Raw genomic sequence first — 25,508 nt, forward strand, 5'->3', positions numbered from 1 at the left:
ATAAGAGACACTCTAACAATTGCACATTGATATTCAACGGTATTACCATTACTGAACCCCCCCACTGTCAACATTCTTGGGGTTACCATTGACCAGAAACTCAACCGAACTCACCACAGAAACACAGTGGCCACAAAGGCAGGTCGGGGGTAAGGAAACTGCGGTGAGTAACTCACCTCCTGACACCCCAAAGTCTATCCATCATCTACAAGGCACAAGTCAGGAGTGTGATGGACTACTCCCCACTTGCCTGGATGGGTGCAGCTCCAACAATACTCAAGAAGCTTGACACCATCCAGGACAAACCAACCTGCTTGATAGGCACCACACCTACAAATATTCAATCCCCCCACCACCGGTGCTCAGTAACAGCAGTGTGTACTATCTACAACATGCACTGCAGAAATTCACCAGGGATTCTTAGACAGCACCTTCCAAACTGAGGACCACTTGCATCTGGAAGGGCAAGGGCAGCAGGTACTTGGGAACACCACCCCCTGTAGGTTCCCCTCCAAGCCACTCACCATCCTGACTTGGAAATATACCATTGTTCCTTCACAGCCTTTGTGTCAAAATCCTGGGATTCCCTCCCTTCCAGCATTGTGGGCCAACCCACAGCAAGTGGACTGCAGTGTTTCAAGAAGGCAGCTCTCCACCACCTTCTCAAGGGCAAATAAGGATGGGCTATTAATGCTGCCCAGCCAGCGATACCCAAGATCCACCAATGAATTTTTAAAAAATCACTGAACAATACACCAGCTCTTCAGCCATTGGTTTATCTGCTTTAACCTTTTTGTTCTTTCCCTCATTCAAGTTTGGCATCAGAACTAAACCAGAGACTGCTACTTTTAAGATTCTGTTTTTTAATCTTCTTCCTAACCTCTTATATTAACTCCATAAAATTTATGTTAGGCAACGTTTGACAGAATTTAAAAGAATTATTGTTATAGGGGACTCTCCTGTCAGGAGAAAACAACAGGATCTTTTCCCTAAAAATGGCATAACTCCAAATGTGTGCAATCATTTCTGGCTTCTCAACCTTACATTTATCTGTATGCTTGATATGTTCAGAGAGGTCTTTCATCCTAGTACCAGGAAAGTGACATACTATCCAAAATTTAAGCTCACTGGTACAGAATAGAACATAGAACATATAATATAATATAAAAGCAGAGATGTACTACTAAGACTTTATAAAGCTCTGGTTAGGCCCCATTTGGAGTACTGTGTCCAGTTTTGTTCCCCACACTCAGGAAGGATTAGAGGGGGTCATTTCAGAACAGAAATGCAGAGACATTTCTTCAGCCAGAGAGTGGTGGGCCTGTGGAATTCATTGCCACGGAGTGCAGTGGAAGCCGGGACGCTAAATGTCTTCAAGGCCGAGATTGATAGGTTCTTGTTGTCTAGAGGAATTAAGGGCTACGGGGAGAACGCTGGCAAGTGGAGCTGAAATGCGCATCAGCCATGATTGAATGGCGGAGTGGACTCGATGGGCCGAATGGCCTTACTTCCACTCCTATGTCTTATGGTCTTATGGTCTTATAACATAGAACAATACAGCACAGAACAGGCCCTTCGGCCCACGATGTTGTGCCGAACTTCTAACCTAGATTAAGCACCCATCCATGTACCTATCCAAATGCCGCTTAAAGGTCGCCAATGATTCTGACTCTACCACTCCCACGGGCAGCGCATTCCATGCCCCCACCACTCTCTGGGTAAAGAACCCACCCCTGACATCTCCCCTATACCTTCCACCCTTCACCTTAAATTTATGTCCCCTTGTAACACTCTGTTGTACCTGGGGAAAAAGTTTCTGACTGTCTATCTATTCCTCTGATCATCTTATAAACCTCTATCAAGTCACTCCTCATCCTTCGCCGTTCCAACGAGAAAAGGCCGAGAACTCTCAACCTATCCTCGTACGACCTACTCTCCATTCCAGGCAACATCCTGGTAAATCTTCTCTGCACCCTCTCCAAAGCTTCCACATCTTTCCTAAAGTGAGGCGACCAGAACTGCACACAGTACTCCAACTGTGGCCTAACCAAAGTCCTGTACAGCTGCAACATCACTTCACGACTCTTGAATTCAATCCCTCTGCTAATGAACGATAATACTCCATAGGCCTTCTTACAAACTCTATCCACCTGAGTGGCAACCTTCAAAGATCTATGTACATAGACCCCAAGATCCCTCTGTTCCTCCACCTGACCAAGAACCCTACCATTAACCCTGTATTCCGCATTCTTATTTGTTCTTCCAAAATGGACAACCTCACACTTGGCAGGGTTGAACTCCATCTGCCACTCCTCAGCCCAGCTCTGCATCATATCTAAGTCCCTCTGCAGCCGACAACAGCCCTCCTCACTGTCCACAACTCCACCTATCTTCGTATCATCTGCAAATTTACTGACCCACCCTTCGACTCCCTCATCTAAGTCATCAGAATCTCCAGTGTCTCTTTCTCCTGACAGGGGAGTCTCTTCGAAAATAATTCTTTTAAGTTTTGTCAAATGCTGCCTAACGTAAGTATCATTCCTATTGTCCAATAACTGACAGCGAGGTAAAAACAATGACTGCAGATGCTGGAAACCAGATTCTGGATGAGTGGTGCTGGAAGAGCACAGCAGTTCAGGCAGCATCCAAGTAGCTTTGAAATCGACGTTTCGGGCAAAAGCCTTTTATTCCTGATGAAGGGCTTTTGCCCGAAACGTCGATTTTGAAGCTACTTGGATGCTGCCTGAACTGCTGTGCTCTTCCAGCACCACTAATCCAATAACTGACAGCCCCTGCCATTTTCTTCTGACAGACTGTCCCTTTGAACAGTACCCAAAACTGAATATTTATTCAGGATTAGTGGTGCTGGAAGAGCACTGCAGTTCAGGCAGCATCCGAGGAGCAGTAAAATCGACGTTTCGGGTAAAAGCCCTTCATCAGGAATACAGGCAGTGAGCCTGAAGCGTGGAGAGATAAGCTAGAGGAGGGTGGGGATAGGGAGAAAGTAGCATAGAGTACAATAGGTGAGTGGGGGAAGGGATGAAGGTAATAGGTCGGTGGGGGGTGGGGGAGTGGAGGGTGGATTGGATAGGTGGAAAAGAAGATAGGCAGGTAGGACAAATCATGGGGACAGTGGGGAGGGAAATATATCTCTGGTGGCGGGGTCTTTTTGGAAGTGGCGGAAATGTCGGCGGATGACTTGGTTTATGCGCAGGTTAGTAGGGTGGAAGGTCAGCACCAAGGGCGTTCTGTCCTTGTTACGGTTGGAGGGGTGGGGTCTGAGGGCAGAGGTGCGGGATGTGGACGAGATGCGTTGGAGGGCATCTTTAACCATGTATGAAGGGAAATTGCGGTCTCTAAAGAAGGAGGCCATCTGGTGTATTCTGAGCTGGAAGTTTGGAACTGCAGTGAGGTGGGGGAAGGGGAAATGAGGAAACAGTTGAAGTCCACATTGATGTCCTGGGGTTGAAGTGCTCCGAGGCAGAAGATGAGGCATTCTTCCTCCCTGGCGTCTGGTGGTGAGAGAGCAGCGGTGAAGGAGGCCCAGGACCTCCATGTCCTCGGCAGAGTGGGAGGGGGAGTTGAAATGTTGGGCCACAGGGCGGTGTGGTTGATTGGTGTGGGTGTCCCGAAGATGTTCCCTAAAGCGCTCTGCTAGGAGGTGTCCAGTCTCCCCAATGTAGAGGAGGCCGCATCGGGAGCAACGGATACAAAAAAGATATTGGTGGATATGCAGGTAAAATTTGATGGATGTGGAAGGCTCCTTTAGGGCCTTGGATAGAGGTGAGGGAGGAGGTGTGGGCGCAGGTTTTACAGTTCCTGCGGTGGCAGGGGAAGGTGACAGGATGGGAGGGTGGGTCGTAGGGGGGTGTGGACCTGACCAGGTAGTCACGGAGGGAACGGTCTTTGCGGAAGGCGGAAAGGGGTGGGGAGGGAAATATATCTCTGGTGGTGGGGTCTTTTTGGAGGTGGTGGAAATGTCGGCGGATGATTTGGTTTATGCGAAGGTTGGTAGGGTGGAAGTCAGCACCAGGGGCGTTCTGTCCTTGTTACGGTTGGAGGGGTGGGGTCTGAGGGCGGAGGTGCGGGATGTAGACGAGATGCATTGGAGGGCATCTTTAACCACGTGGGAAGGGAAATTGCGGTCTCTGAAGAAGGAGGCCATCTGATGTGTTCTGTGGTGGAACTGGTCCTCCTGGGAGCAGATACGGCGGAGGCGGAGGAATTGGGAATACGAGATGGCATTTTTGCAAGAGGTAGGGTGAGAATAGGTGTAATCCAGTTAGCTATGGGAGTCGGTGGGTTTATAAAAAATGTCAGTGTCTAGTCAGTCATCGTTAATGGAGATGGAGAGGTCCAGGAAGGGGAGGGAGGTGTCAGAGATGGTCCAGGTAAATTTAAGGTCAGGGTGGAATGTGTTGGTGAAGTTGATGAATTGCTCAACCTCCTCGCGGGAGCACGAGGTGGCGCCAATGCCTTCATCAATGTAGCGGAGGAAGAGGTGGGAGTGATGCCGGTGTAATTATGGAAGATGGACTGTTCTTTATAGCCAACAAAGAGATAAGCATAGCTGGGCCCCATACGTGTGCCCATGGCTACCCCTTTGGTCTGGAGGAAGTGGGAGGATTCGAAGGAGAAATTGTTAAGTGTGAGGACCAGTCCAGCCAAACAAATGAGTGTTGATGGAAGGGTACTGTTGGGGACGCCGGGAGATGAAGAAACGGAGGGTTTGGAGGCCCTGGTCATGGCGGATGGAGGTGTAGAGGGATTGGATATCCATGGTGAAGATGAGGCGTTAGTGGCCGGGGAAACGGAAGTCTTGGAGGAGGTGAAGGGTGTGGGTGGTGTCTCGAACGTATGTGGGGAGTTCCTGGACTAGGGGGGATAGGACAGTGTCGAGGTAGGTAGAGATGAGTTCAGTGGGGCAGGAGCACGCTGAGACAATGGGTCGGCCAGGGTGGTCAGGCTTGTGGATCTTGGGAAGGAGGTACAACCGGGCAGTGCGGGGTTCCCGGACTATGAGGTTGGAAGCTGTGGGTGGGAGATCTCCTGAGGTAATGAGGTTCTGTGTGGTCTGGGAGATGATGGTTTGGTGATGGGGGGTGGGGTCATGGTCGAGAGGGCGGTAGGAAGAGGTGTCCTCGAGTTGGCGTCTGGCTTCAGCGGTGTAGAGATCAGTGCGCCAGACTACCACTGCGCCCCCTTTATCCGCTGGCTTGATGGTGAGGTCAGGATTGGAGCAGAGGGATTGGAGGGCTGCGCGTTGTGAGGGTGAGAGGTTGGAGTGGGGGAGGGGGGTCGGCAGGTTGAGGCGGTTAATGTCCCGGCGGCAGTTGGAAATGAAGAGGTCGAGGGCAGGTAATAGGCCAGCGCGGGGTGTCCAGGTGGATGCTGTGTGTTGGAGGTGGGTGAAGGGGTCCTCGGAAGGTGGGCGAGAATATTTATTCAGTCGAGGAATAGCCACCAGAGAGTTTTGAACTAACTGCTTACTTTCCTGACAGTCACCCATCTGACTGACCCTACTGAGTAATCATTTTTGAAATCTATTAGCTATCTCACTCTGTGTCTCTTTCTGCTCATAGTAACGTTAAGCCTAAAAAAGCAACTTTCAAAACACCTTGTACATATAACAAACTCACTTTCGATACGTACAGAAAGTAATGTTAAAAGTGCAAAACAATTTAAAAAGAAAGCCGATCATATAAATCTTTCATTAACCACTTTATATCATTAACTGAATTAAAATGACTCCTCTTCAATAAGGTTTTGAAACAAAATTCTTCTCCAGAGTTGAACACATGTCGGACTCTCCAAAATGAAAACACAATTCCATCTAAAAAAACGTACTCGGTTAATCAAAAAAAACCTATTATAATGTGGAGAAAGAACTGCAAATGTTTCTATAAATTCTGTGTTACGATCGAGCCCTCCACTATCACCTGATGAAGGAGCGTCGCTCCGAAAGCTAGTGTGCTTCCAATGGGCGGCACGGTGGCACAGTGGTTAGCACTGCTGCCTCACAGCGTCAGAGACCCGGGTTCAATTCCCGCCTCAGGCGACTGACTGTGTGGAGTTTGCACGTTCTCCCCGTGTCTGCGTGGGTTTCCTCCGGGTGCTCCGGTTTCCTCCCACAGTCCAAAGATATGCAGGTCAGGTGAATTGGCCATGCTAAATTGCCCGTAGTGTTAGGTAAGGGGTAGATGTTGATGTAGGGATATGGGTGGGTTACGCTTCGGCGGAGCGGTGTGGACTTGTTGGGCCGAAGGGCCTGTTTCCACACTGTAAGTAATCTAATCTAATCTAAACCTGTTGGACTATAACCTGGTGTTGTGTGATTTTTAACTTTGGAGAAAGAACCTCTTCTTAAAATGTGTATAGTCGTTTTTTTTGGGCATTTCTCGGTGAAGCAACCAATGGTCAGCCAGTCACTGTAAGCCTTTGAAGAGCTGGGAAAGAGAAAGTCTGTTTGAAAACAAATCTTTTTTGATGTTTACATTTTAAAGAAACAAAATGAATAAAAATCTTATATTGTTGAAATATGACTATAATAAAACTATCATCAATCTGTAAGTAAGCCTGCAATCTCAGGAGCAACTGCAAGATCCATACTGTGCATCCAGCCATGTACAGCTCCAATATCATCTCCCTGCTCTTATAATCTATACCGGGACTGATAAAGGCAAGTGTCCTTTATGCCTTCTTAATAACCCTCTTCACCTGTCCTGGTCCTTTCTTGGGTCTGTGTACACACCCCCCAAGATCCCTCTGTTCCTCTGAGCTTCCTAGCATCCTTCTATTCATTGAGTATTCTCTTGTCTTGTTCCTTTTTCCAAAGTGCATCATTTCACATTTGCCAGAATGAAATTAGGCTAGCATGGTGTCTCAGTGGTTAGCACTGCTGCCACACAGCACCAGGGACCCCAGTTCAATTCCAGCCTTAGGTGACAGTCTGTGTGTGGAGTTTGCACATTCTCCCCATGGCCGCGTGGGTTTCCTCCGGCTGCCTCCCACAATTGAAACATGAGCAGGTCGGGTGAATTAACCAGAAGTTGCCCAAAGTGTTTGGTGCATTAGTTTGGGGCATAAATGTAGGGTAAGAGGGTAGGAGTATAGGTCTGGGTGGGTTACACTTCTGAGGGTCAGTTGGGCCAAATGGCCTGTTTCCACACTGTAGGGAATCTAATCTAAAGTGACACTGACCTCCCCATCTGACCAACTCCTCTGTATGTTCCTCTCTCCTCCTCACTGTCAACTACCCAGAGTCGAAGAGGGTGGTGCTGGAAAAGCACAGCCAGTCAGACAGCATCTGAGGAGCAGGAGGATCGAGGTTTCGGGCATAAGTCCTTCATCAAGTACCCAGCCAAGCTCTGTGTCATTCACAAAGTGATTTGTTATTGCCACTCTCCTCCAATAGTGTACAGTCTCCTCTACATCATTCATGGGCATCACAAAATATACAAAAGGGTGACAAAATATTCAGCTTGTTGAATGACCTACACCCAGTGTTCTGTTACTCTGACTTCATCTAATATCTTCCTTCAGAGAGTTTCCCTTCTCTAAGGCCTGATTCAATATCGCACAATGTTCCACTAAAGGCAATACCTTTGTAATGTGTGGAGTTTTTGAGTTATAAGCAGAGGTTTCTTATGAATTGAAGATATAAAGAATGAAGAAAGTATTTATTCCAGATATCTGATCAACCAAATGATATCACTGAGACAGTGTTTCTGTAACAGTGACCAATAGAGTCGAATGGAACATGAACAGTTCAAGAATAAAACCCGGTAGCATCTTACACACAGGTTTGTGCAATATCAATAGTTACCATGACTTACCAGTGACACCCGTAATGGCAAGTATCACCTAGAATACTTTGTCAATAATCCCAAATGTTTCAAGCATTTTCTAAAGTATTTTGCCCTTTGTGCTGCAGGCAATTCTCTCTTTAAACTCTGCGCTGTTGAATTCTCAAGGCCTTTAATTTATAGCCTTTGGGAGGGAGTCCCAACTTGGGGATAGTAAGATTGCTACATCACTCAACTTCTGTAAAAAAAACAACATTGTGACACAATGTTCCATCCATATTGTGATAAATATATTTAACGCTGTGACTCATGTACCATCTCTATTCACAAGAATTCAGTTGTCGATATGTGAAGATTTATTTGGCCAATAATTACGATATCCATTCGATCTACCCCGTCCCATCTGCAAACCTCACATTGTTTCACTGGACTGGACCCATTCAGTGATTATACCCCAAATGTGAGATGCCAACTTCCAAGGTGATACAATTGCCCTCCAGAATGTGTTTAAACTGCGGACAGTGATTGATGAGGAGAATTTATGATACTATTTCATGTGGAATGCAGCCAATAAAGAATTTGAAATGAATTCAAGTAACACCAATATATACACAGTCAAAATCAAATCTAGTATCTCAAGTCAATACACAAGGTTACAACAACACACACAGCAATAATAACACTGCCTCCAACTGATAGAGAAGCTGACACAGAGTCTGTAACAATTACTGGTCTTGGATCTGATGCAGAAATGGCAACCCATGTAGATTGACCACCCATTACAAACCTGTAAATGATAAACCAGACACCACCCCTCCAACTGATACAGCCCAGTGACCTGCAGAACGAGAGGGAGAACAATAGTGGGAGGAAAGTTAATAGTGAGGGGTAGAGACTGACATTTCCTCAGTTGCAGATGGTGTTCTGGCTCTCTCTGAGATCAGAGCCAAGGACATCACAACTGCAGGACACTCTTTTGGCAGTGTCTGTAGTGTGTAGCAGTGTGATGGTCCTGGATGTAGGTTTGCTCGCTGAGCTGGAAGGTTCATTTCCAGACGTTTTGTCATCCTACTAGGGAACACCTTCAGTGGGCCTTCGGGTGAAGCACTGTTGATGATTCCTGCTTTCTATTTGTATGTTTGGGTTTCTTAGGGTTGGTAGCCAATTGAGCCTGCTGGACCATTCAATATGATCACTCCTGATGATCCAAATCAATAGCCTGTTCCTGCTTGTTCCTACGCGGCTTTGATGGATTCGCCCCCAAGTGTCATATCCAACTTCTTCCTGAAATCAAACAACATCTTGGCTTTGACACAGAGGGCAGAGCGTGTATGGAATGAACTTTCTGTTGAAGGGGTGAGTGGGAGCACAGTTACAAGATTTAAAAGACACTTGGATAAGTACATGAACAGGAAGGGGTTTGGAGGGCTATGGGCCAGGAGCAGGCCGGTGGGACTAGTTTAATTTGGGATTATGGCCAACATGGACAAAATAGGAGGAAGGGTCCATTTCCATGTTCTAAGACTCTATGACTGCTTTCTGACATAGCAAATCAGAGTTAGTACATCTCCCAGGTATTTGTATGTGTGCATCTGTGTATACGTGTAGCTTGGCGTACGTGTTTTTGTGTGTGCATGTGTCTCTTTGGGTGAGGGTCTATGCGCTTATGTGTGTTTCACTTTGGATGTGAATCTGTGTGCCTGTGTGTGTGTCTCTTTGGATATGAATCTGTGTGCCTATGTGTGTGTGTCTCTTTGGGTGTGTGCCTGTGTGCCTGTGTGCGTGTATCTTTGAGTGTGAGTCTGTGTGCCTGTGTGTGTGTATCTTTGAGTGTGAGTCTGTGTGCCTGTGTGTGTGTCTCTTTGGATGTGAGTCTGTGTTGCCTGTGAGTGTGTGTCTTTCGGTGTGGGTCTGTGTGCCTGTGTGTGTTTCTCTTTGGGTGTGGGTCTTTTTGTCTGTGTGTTTCGTTTTGTGTGTGTGTGCCTGTGTGTGAGTCTGCATGACTCTGTGTGTGTGTGTGTGTGTGTGTGTGTGTGTGTGTGTGTGTGTCTCTTTGGGGGTGTGTGTGGTGTGCCTGTTTCTGTGCCTCTTAGATTGTGTGTCTGAGCATCTGTGTCAGTTTCTCTTTGAATGTGAATCTGTGTCCCTGTGTGTCTCTTTAGGTATGAGCCTAGGTGCCTATGTGTGTACCTCTTTGGGTGTGATTCTGCGTACCTCTGTGTGTTTGTCTTTGTGAGTCTGTGTGCCTCTGTCTGTGTCTCTTTGGGTGTGTGTCAATGTGCCTGTATGTGTGTCTCTCAGGGTGGGGGTCCGTGGGCCTGTGTGTGTGTCTCTTTGGGTGTGGGTCTCTGTGCCTGTGTGTGTATCTTTTTGGGTGTGGGTCTGTGTGCTTGTGTGTGTCTCTTTGGGTTTGAGCCTGTGTGTGTTTCTCTTTGGGTGTGTGTCTGTGTGCCTGTGTGTGTGTCTCTTTGGGAGTGGGTCTGTGTGCCTGTGTATGTTTCTCTGTGGATGTGTGTCTGTGTGCCTGTGTGTGTGTTCCTTTAGGTGTGAGTCTGTGTGCCTGTGTGTGTGTCTCTTTGGGAGTGGGTCTGTGAACCTGTGAGTGTGTCCTTTGTGTGTGGGTCTGTGTGCGTGTGTTTGTGTCTCTCTTGGGTGTGAGTCTGTGTGCCTGTGTGTGTCTCTTTGGGTGTGAGTCAGTGTGCCTGTGTGTGTGTGTCTCTTTGGGTGTGAGTCTGTGTTCTGTGTGTGTGTCTCTTTGGGTTTGAGTCTGTGTTCCTGTGTGTGTGTCTCTTTGGGTGTGAGTCTGTGTGTCTGTGTGTGTGTCATTGGGTGTGAGTATGTACACCTGTGTGTGTTTCTCTTTGGATGTGAGTCTGTGTGCCTGTGTGTGTGTCTCTTTTGGTGTGGGTCTGTGTGTGTGTGTCTCTTTGGGTGTGGATCTGTGTGCCTGTGTGTGTCTCTTTGGGTTTGAGTCTGTGTTCTGTGTGTGTGTCTCTTTGGGTTTGAGTCTGGGTGCCTGTGTGTGTCTCTTTGGGTGTGGGTCTGTGTGCCTGTGTGTGTCTCTTTGGGTTTGAGTCTGTGTTCTGTGTGTGTGTCTCTTTGGGTTTGAGTCTGTGTTCCTGTGTGTGTGTCTCTTTGGGTGTGTGAGTCTGTGTGCCTGTGTGTATCTCTTTGGATGTGCGTCTGTGTGACTGTGTGTGTCTCTTTGGGTGTGAGTCTGTGTGCCTGTGTGTGTGTCTCTTTGGGTGTGGGTCTGTGTGCCTGTGTGTGTGTCTCTTTGGGTGTGGGTCTGTGTGCCTGTGTGTGTCTCTCTTTGGATGTGAGTCTGTGTTGCCTGTGTGTTTCTCTTTGGGTGTGCGTCTGTGTGACTGTGTGTGTCTCTTTGGGTGTGAGTCTGTGTGCCTGTGTGTGTGTCTCTTTGGGTGTGGGTCTGTGTGCCTGTGTGTGTCTCTCTTTGGGTGTGGGTATGTGTTGCCTGTGTGTTTCTCTTTGGGTGTGGGTATGTGTGCCTGTGTGTGTCTCTTTGGATGTGAGTCTGTGTGTCAGTGTGTGTGTCATTGGGTGTGAGTATGTACACCTGTGTGTGTTTCTCTTTGGATGTGAGTCCATGTGCCTGTGTATCTGTTTCCGTGTGAGTCTGTGTGTGTTTCTCTTTGGGTGTGAATCTGTGTGCCTGTGTGTGTGTCTTTTTGGGTGTGAGTCTGTGTGCCTGTGTGTGTGTCTCTTTTGGGTGTGAGTCTGTGTGCCTGTGTGTGTGTCTCTTGGGTGTGAGTCTGTGTGCCTGAGTGAGTCTCTTTGGGTGTGAGTCTGTGTGCCTGTGTGTGTGTCTCTTTGGATGTGGGTCTGTGTGCCTGTGTGTGTGTCTCTTTGGGTGTTTGTCTGTGTGCCTGTGTGTGTGTCTCTTTTGGGTGTGAGTCTGTGTGCCTGTGTGTGTGTGTCTCTTTGGGTGTGGGTCTGTGTGCCTGTGTGTGTCTCTTTTGGGTGTGAGTCTGTGTGCCTGTGTGTGTGTGTCTCTTTGGGTGTGGGTCTGTGTGCCTGTGTGTGTCTCTTTCGGTGTGGGTCTGTGTTGCCTGTGTGTGTTTCTCTTTGGGTGTGAGTCTGTGTGCCTGTGTCTGTGTCTCTTTGGATGTTTGTGTGCCTGTGTGTTTGTCTATTTGGGTGTGAGTCTGTGTGCCTTTGTGTTTCTCTTTGGGTGTGGGTCTGTGTGCCTGTGTGTGTGTCTCTTTGGATGTGCATCTGTGTGCCTGTGTGTGTGTCTCTTTGGGTGTTTATCTGTGTGCCTGTGTGTGTGTCTCTTTTGGGTGTGAGTCTGTGTGCCTGTGTGTGTGTCTCTTTTGGGTGTGAGTCTGTGTGCCTGTGTGTGTGTCTCTTTTGGGTGTGAGTCTGTGTGCCTGTGTCTGTGTTTCTTTGGGTGTGGCTCTGTGTGCCTGTGTGTGTATCTCTTTGGATGTGCGTCTGTGTGACTGTGTGTGTCTCTTTGGGTGAGAGTCTGTGTGCCTGTGTGTGTGTCTCTTTGGGTGTGGGTCTGTGTGCCTGTGTGTGTTTCTCTTTGGGGTTACATAGAACATAAACAAGTCCAGCACAGAACAGGCCATTTGGCCCATGATGTTGTGCTGAGGATTCATCCCAATGCAAAATAAAATAACTTAACCTACACATCCCTCAATCACTGCTATCCACGTGCATGTCCAGCAGTCGCTTAAATATCCCTAATGACTCTGCTTCCACCACCACCACTGGTATCGCATTCAATGCATTCACAACTCTCTGCGTTAAGAACCTACCTATATCTTCCTCCTAACATCTTAAAACTATGACCTCTTGTACCAGTCAATCCTGCCCTGGGGAAAAATCTCTGGCTTTTGACTCTATCCACGCCTCTCATTACCTTGTATACCTCGATCAGGTCACCTCTCTTCCTCCTTCTCTACAGAGGGAAAAGTCTGAGCTTAGTCAAACTTTCAAGTTTGTGAGAAGATTTGTAGCTCGGGCGCTCGTTGTTGTGGTTGTGTTCGCCGAGCTGGGAATTTGTGTTGCAGACGTTTCGTCCCCTGTCTAGGTGACATCCTCAGTGCTTGGGAGCCTCCTGTGAAGTGCTTCTGTGATCTTTCCTCCGGCATTTGTAGTGATTTGTATCTGCAGCTTCCGGTTGTCAGTTCCAGCTGTCCGCTGCAGTGGCCGGTATATTGGGTCCAGGTCAATGTGCTTATTGATTGAATCTGTGGATGAGTGCCATCCCTTTAGGAATTCCCTGACTGTTCTCTGTTTGGCTTGTCCTATAATAGTAGTGTTGTCCCAGTCGAACTCATGTTGCTTGTCATCTGTGTGTGTGGCAACTAAGGATAGCTGGTCGTGTCGTTTCGTGGCTAGTTGATGTTCATGGATACAGATTGTGAGCTGTCTTCCTGTTTGTCCTATGTAGTGTTTTGTGCAGTCCTTGCATGGGATTTTGGAGACTATGTTGGTTTTGCTCATGCAGGGTATCGGGTCCTTTGTCCTGGTGACTTGTTGTCTGAGAGTGGTTGTGGGTTTGTGTGCTGTTATGAATCCTAGTAGTCGGAGTAGTCTGGCTGTCAGTTCAGAAATGTTCTTATTGTATGATAGTGTGGCTAGTCCTTTGGGTTGTGGCATGTCCTCGTTCCGTTGTCTTTCCCTTAGGCATCTGTTGATGAAATTGCGAGGGTACCCTTTTTTGGTGAATACATTGTATAGATGTTCTTCTTCCTCTTTTTGCAGTTCTGGTGTACTGCAGTGTGTTGTGGCACTTTTGAATAGTGTCTTGATGCAACTTTTTTTGTGTGTGTTGGGGTGGTTGCTTTCGTAGTTTAGGACTTGGTCTGTGTGTGTGTCTTTCCTGTAAACCTTTGTGGTGAATTCTCCGTTCGGTGTTCTCTGTACCGTCACGTCTAGGAATGGGAGTTGGTTGTCCTTTTCTTCCTCTCTAGTGAATCGGATTCCTGTGAGTGTTGCGTTAATGATCTGGTGTGTGTTCTCTATTTCTGTGTTTTTAATGATTACAAAGGTGTCATCCACATATCTGACCCAGAGTTTGGGTTTAATTTGCAGTAAGACTATTTGTTCTATCCTTTGCATGACAGCTTCTGCTATGAATCCAGAGATGGGTGAGCCCATGGGTGTGCCGTTGATTTGATCATATATTTGATTGTTGAATGTGAAGTGTGTTGTGAGGCACAGGTCCAGGAGTTTGAGTATGCCGTCTTTGTTGATAGGTTCCCTGTCTTGTTGTCTGTTCTATATGTCCAGCAGGTTGGCTATTGTTTCTCTGGCTAGGGTTTTGTCAATAGAGGTGAACAGTGCCGTTACATCGAACGAGACCATGGTTTCTTCCTTGTCTATGTGTATATTTCTGATGATGTCCAAGAATTCCTGTGTTGATTGTATAGATTGTCTGGATCCGCTGATCAGGTGTTTCAGTTTCTGCTGTAGCTCTTTAGCCAGTTTGTGTGATGGTGTCCCTGGGAGTGATACGATGGGTCTGAGTGGGAAGTCTGGTTTGTGCACTTTAGGTAATCCATAGAATCTGAGAGTGTTGTTGCTTTCAGGTTTCATTCTCTGTAGATCAAACCTGGTTATCTGTCTGTTTTTTTGTAGGTTCCTCAGTGTGTTGTTTATTCTATTGGTGAGCTGTGGGGTGGGGTCAAATTTTCTCTTTTGGTAGGTGTTGGAATCTGCAGATAGTTGTTGTGCTTTTTGGATGTACTCTGCTTTGTCCAGGATGACCGTCATTCTGCCTTTGTCTGCTGGTAGTATGATTATTTTCTCATCGTTTCTTAGTGATTTTAGTGCTTCTCTCTCCTTGGTGTTGAGGTTATGTGTTTGTCTTTTCCTTGTTATCAGCGGTACGATACTTTGTCTCACTGTTTGTTGTGTCTCTTCTGTCAGTCCATTGTTCCTGAGTGTGCATTCTAGTGCTGCTAAGAAGTCTGCTGTCTTGGCGTCCCTGTGGTTGTAGTTGAGTCCCTTGGCCAGTATTGTTCTTTCCGTGTCTGTGAGCTGTCTGTGGGAGAGGTTTCTAACCCCGGTGTGTGTTGTGGTGTCCTCTCTGTTGTGTGTTAGTTTGGCCATTTTTTCTTTGAGTGCCGTTTTTTTGCGGTGTGTGGTCCTGTTCTGTCCTATGGTGACGGCCTGTATTATGGTCCGGGTCCAATTTCTTGTCTGTATTTGTGAAGTCTGTTGTGTGCGTTTGTAAGCATTACCTTGATCATCCTGAGTCCGTTCTGTCTGGCTGTGTCCCTGGCTTGTGGATTGTTGACTGATGGTCTGTATCTGACACGTGGTGGAAGGATTCGATTCTTTCGGCATTCGTGCAGGAACCAGAGTTGTTCGTATGTGGCGCTTAGGCGGTTGGCACAGGATTCCCATTTCCTGGCTTGTCTTAGCATCTCTCGCCCGTAGGAGTTCAAGGTTTGGGAGAAGATTTGTAGCTCAGGTGCTCATTGTTGTGGTTCTGTTCGCCGAGCTAGGAATTTGTGTTGCAGACATTTCGTCCCCTGTCTAGGTGACATCCTCAGTGCTTGGGAGCCTCCTGTGAAGCGCTTCTGTAATCTTTCCTCTGGCAATTATAGTGGTTTGTCTCTGCTGCTTCTGGTTGTCAGCTCCAGCTGTCCGCTGCAGTGGACGGTATATTGTGTCCAGGTCGATATGTTTGTTGATAGAGGCATGGCACTCATCCACAGAGTCTAGGAATTACCTGACTGTTCTCTGTTTGGCTTGTCCTCTAATAGTAATGTTGTCCTAGTCGAACTCATGTTGCCTGTCATCTGCGTGTGTGGCTACTAAGGATAGCTGGTCGTGTTGTTTCGTGGCTAGTTGATGTTCATGGATGCGGATCGTTAGCTGTCTTCCTGTTAACCCTGTGTAGTGTTTTGTGCAGTCCTTGCATGGGATTTTGTACACTACATTGGTTTTGCTCATGTTGGGTATCGGGTCCTTCGTCCTGGTGAGTTGTTGTCTGAGAGTGGCTGTTGGTTTGTGTGCTGTTATGAGTCCTAGTGGTCGCAGTAGTCTGGCTGTCAGTTCAGAAATGCTCTTGATGTATGGTAGTGTGGCTAGTCCTTTGGGTTGTGGCATGTCCTCGTTCTGTTGTCTTTCCCTTAGGCATCTGTTGATGAAATTGTGGGGGTACCCATTTTTGGCGAATACATTGTTTAGGTGTTCTTCTTCCTCTTTTTGCAGTTCAGGTGTACTGCAATGTGTTGTGGCCCTTTTGAAGAGTGTCTTGATGCAACTTCTTTTGTGTGTGTTGGGGTGGTTGCTTTCGTAGTTCAGGACTTGGTCTGTGTGTGTGGCTTTCCTGTATCCCTTTGTGGTGAATTCTCCGTTCGGTGTTCTCTGTACCATCACGTCTAGGAATGGGAGTTGGTCGCTCTTTTCTTTCTCTCTAGTGAATCGGATTCCTGTGAGTGTGGCATTGATGATCTGGTGTGTGTTCTCTATTTCTGTGTTTTTAATGATTACAAAGGTGTCGTCTACATATCTGACTCAGAGTTTGGGTTGAATTTGCGGTAAGACTGTTTGTTCTCATCTTTGCAATACAGCTTCTGAGGAGCTCCTGCAGAGATGACTTGGGAGTTCAGATGACCACCTTGAACAACCACAAGCATCTTCCTCTGCCAAGCACGGCTTCAGCCACTTGCCTGATTTTACTCTCTAACCTGTTCATCCATAACTGTCAGGATGCCTTGATGCAAAACTCAGGCAAATTTCATTCAATGTAAAGAGCAGTCACTCTCTCCTCACCTCTGCAGTTCATCTCTTTTGTCCATGTAGGTACAGGGCGCTTAAAAAGGTCAGGAGCAAAATGTATGTGTCTGAACCCACTCTCACCGTCATTGAAGAGGTTCGAGTTGAGTAGACACTCCTTGCTAGCACGGCTGATGACAGGACCATCAGTTGTGGATCAGTTCAGTGAATAACCAATAGGGCAACAATTCATGGAGCTAGATATTATTCACTTCGTGGTGATAGGACAAAGCCAGATTATTTGTCACCCTTCCGCAGAAGTGTCTGGTCTAACTGTGCTGGATAAAGTGAGGCCTGCAGATGCTGGAGTACCAGAGTTTGAAAAATGTGGTGCTGGAAAAACACAGCAGGCCAGGCAGCATCATCCTGAAGAAGGTCTTATACCTGAAACGTCGTTTCTCCAGCTCCTCGGATGGTGCCTGGCCTGCTGTGTTTTTCCAGCACCACATTTTTTAACTGTTCTGGATGTTTGGTTCGAGATGCAGCTGGAAATGGAGCACATATCTTTAGTCCCATTGTCGAAATGGTATTACTGCGTATAGCATTTGGAAGATTATATGCCAACTGGCATTTCCTAATTTCTCCTTCAGTGAATCGAATTGACTGAACACAGGGAGATACAATCCTGGTGACCTCAGCAGAATGTAGAAGTGAACAAGTCACTATGCTGGTCCAGATCGAGGTGGTTGCAAATTCTTCAGTGTGATCTTTTGTATTAATGTACAGTGTTCACAAAGCGACACAGTTTTTGAATGCTTCCATGACAATAACTTGCTGTGTATTCTCTAAACTCTCATCCAGCAACTTTTACCTTCTGCCCGCCTTGAAGATCACTCAGTTCATTCTTCCCAATTCTGCAGGTATTCCCTTTTCTCCATCACACATTTCTGAATTTGAGTGTATACAGCTTTCTGCAAAGAAGACATTTAGGCTCTTCACAAACACGTTTAAATCTTTCTGAAAGAGATGAGTGCTCAAGACCTTTCCTTGTGAAACCATGTCGTTTCAGCAGAGTGTGACGACAGGAAGAGGGACATCAAATTCATTGCATTTTCATCAATACACACAATGTTGTTTACCTTCTCACTGAGGTTAGGTATGAAGTAAATACTCCTCCCTGAATATATGATTGAATCCCTACAAGGTGGAAACTGACCATTTCTCCAAACAAGTCCACACCGGCCCTGCCAAGAGTTACCCAGCCGGATGCATTCCCCTCCCCCACTACTCTAGATTTACCCCTGACCCATGCACCAAACCTGCACATCCCTGAATACTACAGACAATTCAGCATGGCCAATTCACCGAACCTGCACATCCTTGAATACTACAGACAATTCAGCATGGCCACTTCACCAAACCTGCACATCCCTGAATACTACAGGCAATTCAGCATGGCCAATTCACTGAACCTGCACATCCCTGAATACTACAGGCAATTCAGCATGGCCAATTCACCGAACTTACACATCCCTGAATACTACAGGCAATTCACCATGGCCAATTCACCGAACCTGCACATCCCTGAATACTACAGGCAATTCAGCATGACCAATTCACCGAACCTGCACATCCCTGAATACTACAAACAATTCAGCATGGCCACTTCACCGAACCTGCACATCCCTGAATACTACAGGCAATTCAGCATGGCCAATTCACCGAACCTGCACATCCCTGAATACTACAGGCAATTCAGCATGGCCACTTCACCGAACCTGCACATCCCTGAATACTACAGGCAATTCAGCATTGCCAATTCACCGAACCTGCACAAGCCTGAATACTACAGACAATTCAGCATGGCCAATTCACCAAACCTACACATCCCTGAATACTACAGGCAACACAGCATGGCCAATTCACCGAACCTGCACATCCCTGAATACTACAGATAATTCAGCATGGCCAATTCACCAAACCTACACATCCCTGAATACTACAGGCAATTCAGCATGGCCAATTCACCGAACCCGCACAAGCCTGAATACTACAGACAATTCAGCATGGCCAATTCACTGAACCTGCACATCCCTGAATACTACAGGCAATTCAGCATGGACAATTCACCGAACCTACACATCCCTGAATACTACAAACAATTCAATATGGCCAATTCACCAAATCTGCACATCCCTGAATATTACAGGCAATTCAGCATGGCCAATTCACCGAACCTACACATCCCTGAATACTACAGGCAATTCAGCATGGCCAATTCACCGAACCTACACATCCCTGAATACTACAGGCAATTCAGCATGGCCAATTCACCGAACCTACACATCCCTGAATACTACAGGCAATTCAGCATGGCCAATTCACCGAACCTACACATCCCTGAATGCTACAGGCAATTCAGCATGGCCAATTCACCGAACCTACACGTCCCTGAATACTACAGGCAATTCAGCATGGCCAATTCACCGAACCTACACATCCCTGAATACTACAGGCAATTCAGCATGGCCAATTCACCGAACCTACACGTCCCTGAATACTACAGGCAATTCAGCATGGCCAATTCACCAAACCTGCACATCCCTGAATACTACAGGCAATTCAGCATGGCCAATTCACCGAACCTACACGTCCCTGAATACTACAGGCAATTCAGCATGGCCAATTCACCAAACCTGCACATCCCTGAATACTACAGGCAATTCAGCATGGCCAATTCACCGAACATACACATCCCTGAATACTACAGGCAATTCAGCATGGCCAATTCACCGAACCTACACATCCCTGAATACTACAGGCAATTCAGCATGGCCAATTCACCAAACCTGCACATCCCTGAATACTACAGGCAATTCAGCATGGCCACTTCACCAAACCTGCACATCCCTGAATACTACAGGCAATTCAGCATGGCCAACTAACCGAACCTGCACATCCTTGAATACTACAGACAATTCAGCATGGCCACTTCACCGAACCTGCACATCCCTGAATACTACAGGCAATTCAGCTTGGCTAATTCACCGAACCTGCACATCCTTGAATACTACAGACAATTCAGCATGGCCACTTCACCAAACCTGCACATCCCTGAATACTACAGGCAATTCAGCATGGCCAACTAACCGAACCTGCACATCCTTGAATACTACAGACAATTCAGCATGGCCAACTCACCGAACCCCTACACATCCCTGAATACTACAGACAATTCAGCATGGCCAATTCACCGAACCTACACATCCCTGAATGCTACAGGCAATTCAGCATTGCCAATTCACCGAACCTGCACAAGCCTGAATACTACAGACAATTCAGCATGGCCAATTCACCAAACCTACACATCCCTGAATACTACAGGCAATTCAGCATGGCCAATTAACCGAACCTGCACATCCCTGAATACTACAGGCAATTCAGCATGGCCAATTCAGCGAACCTGCACATCCTTGAACACTACAGACAATTCAGCATGGCCAACTCACCGAACCCCAGCACATCCCTGAATACTACAGGCAATTCAGCATGGCCACTTCACCAAACCTGCACATCCCTGAATACTACAGGCAATTCAGCATGGCCAATTCACCAAACCTGCACGTCCCTGAATACTACAGGCAATTCAGCATTGCCAATTCACCGAACCTGCACATCCTTGAATACTACAGGCAATTCAGCTTGGCCAATTCACCGAACCTGCACATCCTTGAATACTACAGGCAATTCAGTATGGCCAACTAACCGAACCTGCACATCCTTGAATACTACAGGCAATTCAGCATGGCCAATTCACCGAACCTACACATCCCTGAATACTACAGGCAATTCAGCATGGCCACTTCACCAAACCTGCACATCCCTGAATACTACAGGCAATTCAGCATGGCCAACTAACCGAACCTGCACATCCTTGAATACTACAGACAATTCAGCATGGCCAACTCACCAAACCCCTGCACATCCCTGAATACTACAGGCATTTCAGTATTGCCAATTCACTGAACCTACACATCCCTGAATACTACAGGCAATTCAGCATGGCCAATTCACCGAACCTGCACAAGCCTGAATACTACAGACAATTCAGCATGGCCACTTCACCAAACCTGCACATCCCTGAATAGTACAGGCAATTCAGCATGGCCAATTCACCGAACCTGCACATCCTTGAATACTACAAACAATTCAGCATGGCCACTTCACCGAACCTGCACATCCCTGAATACTACAGGCAATTCAGCATGGCCAATTCACCGAACCTACACATCCCTGAATACTACAGGCAATTCAGCATGGCCAATTCACCGAACCTACACATCCCTGAATACTACAGGCAATTCAGCATGGCCAATTCACCGAACCTACACGTCCCTGAATACTACAGGCAATTCAGCATGGCCAATTCACCAAACCTGCACATCCCTGAATACTACAGGCAATTCAGCATGGCCAATTCACCGAACCTACACGTCCCTGAATACTACAGGCAATTCAGCATGGCCAATTCACCAAACCTGCACATCCCTGAATACTACAGGCAATTCAGCATGGCCAATTCACCGAACCTACACATCCCTGAATACTACAGGCAATTCAGCATGGCCAATTCACCGAACCTACACATCCCTGAATACTACAGGCAATTCAGCATGGCCAATTCACCAAACCTGCACATCCCTGAATACTACAGGCAATTCAGCATGGCCAATTCACTGAACCTACACATCCCTGAATACTACAGGCAATTCAGCATGGCCAATTCACCGAACCTGCACATCCCTGAATACTACAGGCAATTCAGCTTGGCTAATTCACCGAACCTGCACATCCTTGAATACTACAGACAATTCAGCATGGCCACTTCACCAAACCTGCACATCCCTGAATACTACAGGCAATTCAGCATGGCCAACTAACCGAACCTGCACATCCTTGAATACTACAGACAATTCAGCATGGCCACTTCACCGAACCTGCACATCCCTGAATACTACAGGCAATTCAGCTTGGCTAATTCACCGAACCTGCACATCCTTGAATACTACAGACAATTCAGCATGGCCACTTCACCAAACCTGCACATCCCTGAATACTACAGGCAATTCAGCATGGCCAACTAACCGAACCTGCACATCCTTGAATACTACAGACAATTCAGCATGGCCAACTCACCGAACCCCTGCACATCCCTGAATACTACAGACAATTCAGCATGGCCAATTCACCGAACCTACACATCCCTGAATGCTACAGGCAATTCAGCATTGCCAATTCACTGAACCTGCACAAGCCTGAATACTACAGACAATTCAGCATGGCCAATTCACCAAACCTACACATCCCTGAATACTACAGGCAATTCAGCATGGCCAATTCACCAAATCTGCACATCCCTGAATATTACAGGCAATTCAGCATGGCCAATTCACCGAACCTGCACATCCCTGAATACTACAGACAATTCAGCATGGCCAATTCACCGAACCTGCACATCCTTGAACACTACAGACAATTCAGCATGGCCAACTCACCGAACCCCAGCACATCCCTGAATACTACAGGCAATTCAGCATGGCCAATTCACCAAACCTGCACATCCCTGAATACTACAGGCAATTCAGCATGGCCAATTCACCAAACCTGCACGTCCCTGAATACTACAGGCAATTCAGCATTGCCAATTCACCGAACCTGCACATCCTTGAATACTACAGGCAATTCAGCTTGGCCAATTCACCGAACCTGCACATCCTTGAATACTACAGGCAATTCAGTATGGCCAACTAACCGAACCTGCACATCCTTGAATACTACAGGCAATTCAGCATGGCCAATTCACCGAACCTACACATCCCTGAATACTACAGGCAATTCAGCATGGCCACTTCACCAAACCTGCACATCCCTGAATACTACAGGCAATTCAGCATGGCCAACTAACCGAACCTGCACATCCTTGAATACTACAGACAATTCAGCATGGCCAACTCACCAAACCCCTGCACATCCCTGAATACTACAGGCATTTCAGTATTGCCAATTCACTGAACCTACACATCCCTGAATACTACAGGCAATTCAGCATGGCCAATTCACCGAACCTGCACATCCCTGAATACTACAGACAATTCGGCATGGCCACTTCACCAAACCTGCACATCCCTGAATAGTACAGGCAATTCAGCATGGCCAATTCACCGAACCTGCACATCCTTGAATACTACAAACAATTCAGCATGGCCACTTCACCGAACCTGCACATCCCTGAATACTACAGGCAATTCAGCATGGCCACTTCACCAAACCTACACATCCCTGAATACTACAGGCAATTCAGCATGGCCAATTCAATGAACCTGAACATCTCTGAATACTACATGCAATTCAGTATGGCCACTTCACCAAACCTGCTCATCCTTGAATACTACAGGCAATTCAGTATGGCCAATTCACCGAACCTGCACATCCCTGAATACTACAGGCAATTCAGCATGGCCAATTCACCAAACCTGCACGTCTCTGAATACTACAGGCAATTCAGCATGGCCAATTCACCAAACCTGCACATCCTTGAATACTACAGACAATTCAGCATGGCCACTTCACCAAACCTGCACATCCCTGAATACTACAGGCAATTCAGCATGGCCAATTCACCAAACGTGCACATCCTTCAATACTACAGGCAATTCAGCATGGCCAACTCACCGAACCCCTGCACATCCCTGAATACTACAGGCATTTCAGTATTGCCAATTCACCGAACCTACACATCCCTGAATACTACAGGCATTTCAGTATTGCCAATTCACCGAACCTACACATCCCTGAATACTACAGGCAATTCAGCATGGCCAATTCACCGAACCTGCATGTCTTTAGATTGTGTGAATAAACCCAGCCAGACACCCGCACATTGTGCAAACTCCACAGAAACAGTCACCCGAGGCTGGAATCGGTCCTGGGTCCCCGAGCGCTGTGAGACACTAGTGCGAACCACTGAGCCTCCGTGCCACCCACAAAGGTGAAGGGTTTGCTTGTTGGTGAGATGAAGAGTTTTCTCGAGATTGTCCCCATCTTTCATGACCAAAATACGTTCATGTACTTTGAGACCTCTTGTTTCAGGAGTATTTCGCCCCCACAAAACCGCCTATCTGTGCCTCAGTTATGGGACTGGAGTCACGTATAGCCGTAGACCAAGATGACACAGCACATTTCCTTCCCTAATGGACAATAATGATGTGGAGATGCTGATGTTGGACTGCTGTGGGGAAAGTCAGATGACCCCAGGTTCTAGTCGAACAGATTTATTCAGAATCTCCTGCTTTGGGAGCGCTGCTCCTACATCAGTTGAAGTGCTTCCTGTTGTGATTTGGAATAAATCTGTTGGATTATAATCTGGTGCCATGTGACTATTGCCTTTGGACAGTAATGAAGAAGATGGGCTTTTCTGACATTCAGAACTTGTTTCCTGTTCAGTATTAGAACCTTAATCAATATTTAACTAAAAATATAATTTCAAACCCCACGTTGATGCCATCCTTGTATTTAAATGCAGATTCCCATGAAAATATAAACTGGTTCTTTTGAGCAATAATCTAGTGATAATAACATTGTAAAGTCACCTCATGGCATCATATGAAATGAAGGGGCTGATAACATTCTGAGTCCGGATTCAATCAGAAGCCAATTCATTGACAGATAGAGGTAACAATGTCCCACAGGTCAATGGGGACGAGGAAGGGGGCTGGTACTAATGAAGTTGTCCTTGCAGCGATTCGATAAACCTCATGAGAACATTGCGTTGTACCACCTCATCGCTAAACCTGTCCCATCAACAGGGAATTAAGGCAACAATTGCAAGCTGTTTGCTCAAATGAGGCGAAAACAGGTTGAGCAATGTTGAAACCTCAGTGTCCCAGTGGATAACTTTTAGGGCATAAGATACATGCTCTGGAAATGAAGGTAATTCAGTGATTTGCCCATCAGCACGAAGGGACAGAATAATTCAAAACGAAAATGCATCGAACAATTCAGTTAGTCAGAAAAATATGTTACCTGAAGCTGGCGGTCATTGGGGTACCTGGTAAGTGTCTGTAAACCAGGAGGTTGCAGAATGATGTACATGAGGTAATTACTGTTCTGTGTGGAATTACTCAACAGCTCGAGCTGCTTCCGTGACCGTGGAAATAGCTCGACATTCTCGAGTGTCATCTGTCTCTTCATGTGGAGCTTGTTGTGCCATCTCTATAAAGGTAGTCAGGAATATCATTACAGTCATCGTGAATGACTTGTGTGAATTAATCTGTTGGCTCAACTGCCTGGATTTCAATTCTGTTCTCTGTTATAACATTTTATACTTTTTTGGGAAGTCATGCACGGTTAAATCAATGGTCCCTGTGTGAACCCATTCTTATTGGCCCCGTTGAGTATATTATCATTTTACCGAGTTCAGGCCCGAACGGGAATACAAACCTGACTGCACTGACCCTCTGGGTTTCTGAAGGACCGTTCGGTCCAGGATGCTTTTCAGAGCAGATCAGAAATAGACATTTCTTCCAAGTCGTGTTATTGTTGGACTCACTGCTGCTGCCTGAGCTATTCCCCTCCCCAGGAAGCTGCCAATTTGGGGCCATGAGCAAGCTGATATAATGATTTAAATATTATGTAGTAAACATTTAGTATACCAGTTTTCCAGAGTTTGAGAGATTTCGCTTCCTTTATACAATTATTCATCTCGTTTACTGCACATGGCAGACATTCCATTTTCTCACAACTCTTTGAGTAAAGGATTTATTTGAATTCATTCGTGGATTTCTGAGAGACCGTCTTTTATTAGTGAAATTCAAACTGGGCGCCCACAATGTCGTCATTATGTTACCCCACATTCCATTTCTAAACACTTTGTTATTTATATTGTCTCTGTTGGTTCATGACTAATGTCTCTCATATGCGCTGAACGGAAACACGTCTAAC

At 46.6% G+C, this 25,508-nt stretch overlaps 1 protein-coding gene across 1 annotated transcript in view; it reads left to right on the top strand.

Moving 5' to 3' along the window:
* The first annotated feature begins 24,551 nt into the window (after positions 1 to 24,551).
* The window catches only part of LOC140465575 (uncharacterized), a 38,870-nt gene continuing 37,913 nt past the window's right edge, over positions 24,552 to 25,508 (top strand). Inside the window, exon 1 of the mRNA XM_072561118.1 lies at positions 24,552 to 24,618. Coding sequence (XP_072417219.1) covers positions 24,552 to 24,618 — 67 coding nt within the window. The remainder of the gene's footprint in view (positions 24,619 to 25,508) is intronic.

Source organism: Chiloscyllium punctatum, chromosome 42, assembly GCF_047496795.1.
Source record: "Chiloscyllium punctatum isolate Juve2018m chromosome 42, sChiPun1.3, whole genome shotgun sequence".
NCBI lineage: Eukaryota > Metazoa > Chordata > Chondrichthyes > Orectolobiformes > Hemiscylliidae > Chiloscyllium > Chiloscyllium punctatum.